Consider the following 2,247-nt stretch of genomic DNA (forward strand, 5'->3'; position numbering starts at 1 on the left):
ACAAATAAAATAGTACAGTGGCCAAAGGTGGCCAAATAGTACAGTGGCCAAAAGTCATGCACCAAATCATTTGACATTACCTTATTACTATCATTACACACACACACACACACACATACACACATATATACATAGATAGATATGACAGGCTTCTTTCAGTTTCCATCTACCAAATCCACTCACAAGGCTTTGGTCAGCCCGAGGCTATAGTAGAAGACACTCGCCCAAGGTGCCAAGCAGCAGGACTGACCCCGGAACCATGTGGTTGGGAAGCAAGCTTCTTACCACACAGCCACATAGCTAATGTTTTAAATATTTCGAAAACCATCGTTGTTTTCTAAACCAGAATACAATATATCTTGTGTGAACCCTGGAAGGTGAAGACGTGAAATTCATATCGATGTATATATATATAGGTGTATAGATATAACCACCAACTTATTCCCTCCTTTAACACTACCCTTCTAACTAATATTAAATAGTATTGTTTACTTAGCGTTCACTACACACTGAATTGTGGCAAGGTATGGACGGATTCCGGAGTACCGAGGAAATTATGTATAAATATATCAAATTAAGAATTCTACGAGGTATATTGCAATACAAAATACCAAACGGAACCTCACCTCTTATATCTCATCTTTCTTCCTCCTTTAACGCCTATGTGATATAATTCTTGGGAGAGAATACATTTGCGGCTGAAGATAGCTTTATACGGTCAATTATACACTGATGTAACAACTATAAAGCTTGAAACACGTGTACCGCAGAATCCTTTGTGTTTTGTTTTTATTTTTACATTTACAATTTATTGTATATATATATATATATATATAGGTGTATATATTGTGTTTGTATCTGTTTGCAGGGAGGTGGATCACCTCAGTTCAAGGCAGAAAGATTCCGGTACCAATACTCAAAGACTCCTGGTCCTGGCACTTATAACGTTAAAAAGAGCAATGAGATACAGAGCATTCGAAGGGCCGACACTGAATTGATGAGACCAGTTTTTAAGGTTTGTTGACATTTAAGGATCTTTGTGTGTGTGTGTGTGTGTTTGTATGTGTGTGTGTGTCTTTCTGTTTCTGTGTGTGCATGTGTGTGTTTGTGGTTGTTTTTATTGTTGGTGGTTTTGTTAGGGATTGTGGTAGTGGTGTTGGTGGTAGCATTGTTGTTGGTGGTATTGGTTGTGGTAATGGTGGTAGTATGCTTGTTCTTGTTGGTGGTAGCGGTGGTGTTGGCAGTGGTGGTCATGGTCTTGGTGTTAGTGTTGTTGCTGTTGGTGATGCTGATGATGATACTTATGGTTGTTCTTGATGGTGGTGTTGGTGGATATTATTGATGTTGCTTCCATATAACCCCAGGCTGGTCCTGTTCCAAAAGAATCATAACCAAAGACATTCCAGCCTTGACCACCCTGTCTAATGTTCTATCCTGTGGAAAGACTATATCAAAGAATATGAGATTCTATACGTGTATCCCCTCTTTAGATTACAGTATGTGATTTGATGGGAATTTAACTGCTATTTTTAGGAGATCAAGTAACCACACAAAGGTCACTAATCAAGTTTTTGTTGTATAGCAATAGTTCATGAGTGGTTATAGTAGCTGCTGTTGTTGTTGTAGATCTGGTTTAGCCCTTGGTCAGTCCTGATCCAGACAGACCTACGAACAAAAGACGTTCCAACTGTGACCATTACATTTATTCAGACTTAGTGTATCTCGGAATACATTATCCAATGTATAGCATAATCGTTAGTATTAACGGCTATCGTTATTGTTGTTGGTGGTGAAATTTAGCCCTAGGTCTGTCCTGATCCAGCAGAACTATAATCAGAGAGGTTCCAGCTGTGACCATCCCATCTTTTATTCAGACATAGTGTATCTAGGACTACATTATCCAATGTACAGTATAGGAGTTAGTATTAGTGGTTATAGTTGTTGTTGTTGTTGTTGCTCAGCCCCTGGTCAGTGTATCTGGGACTACAGTACTCAACTTGTCCCTTTCATTAAGACAGTGATTTTTAAGGGAGACTTAGGTGTTACTTCTAGCAGGCTGAATAACCACACAGAGGCCTCCCTCATTGTTGCTCTGGTTGTTGTTTTGCCCCAAGTCATAACAACAGAGGTAGTAGTAGCTGTAGTAGTAGTAGTAGTAGTAGTAGTAGTAGTAGTAGTAGTAGTAGTAGTAGTAGCTGTAGTAGTAGTAGCTGTAGTAGTAGTAGTAGTAGTAGTAGTAGTAGTTAT

General features: G+C 39.0%; 1 protein-coding gene across 1 annotated transcript in view; it reads left to right on the forward strand.

Annotated features, from left to right (window-relative positions):
- The window catches only part of LOC106875495 (sperm-tail PG-rich repeat-containing protein 2-like), a 528,252-nt gene that overhangs the window by 135,926 nt on the left and 390,079 nt on the right, over nt 1–2,247 (forward strand). The window contains exon 4 of the mRNA XM_014923667.2: nt 869–1,015. Within this exon, the coding sequence (XP_014779153.1) occupies nt 869–1,015 (147 nt within the window). The remainder of the gene's footprint in view (nt 1–868; nt 1,016–2,247) is intronic.

The sequence above is a fragment of the Octopus bimaculoides genome, chromosome 29, assembly GCF_001194135.2.
Source record: "Octopus bimaculoides isolate UCB-OBI-ISO-001 chromosome 29, ASM119413v2, whole genome shotgun sequence".
In the NCBI taxonomy this organism is placed as follows: Eukaryota; Metazoa; Mollusca; class Cephalopoda; order Octopoda; family Octopodidae; genus Octopus; species Octopus bimaculoides.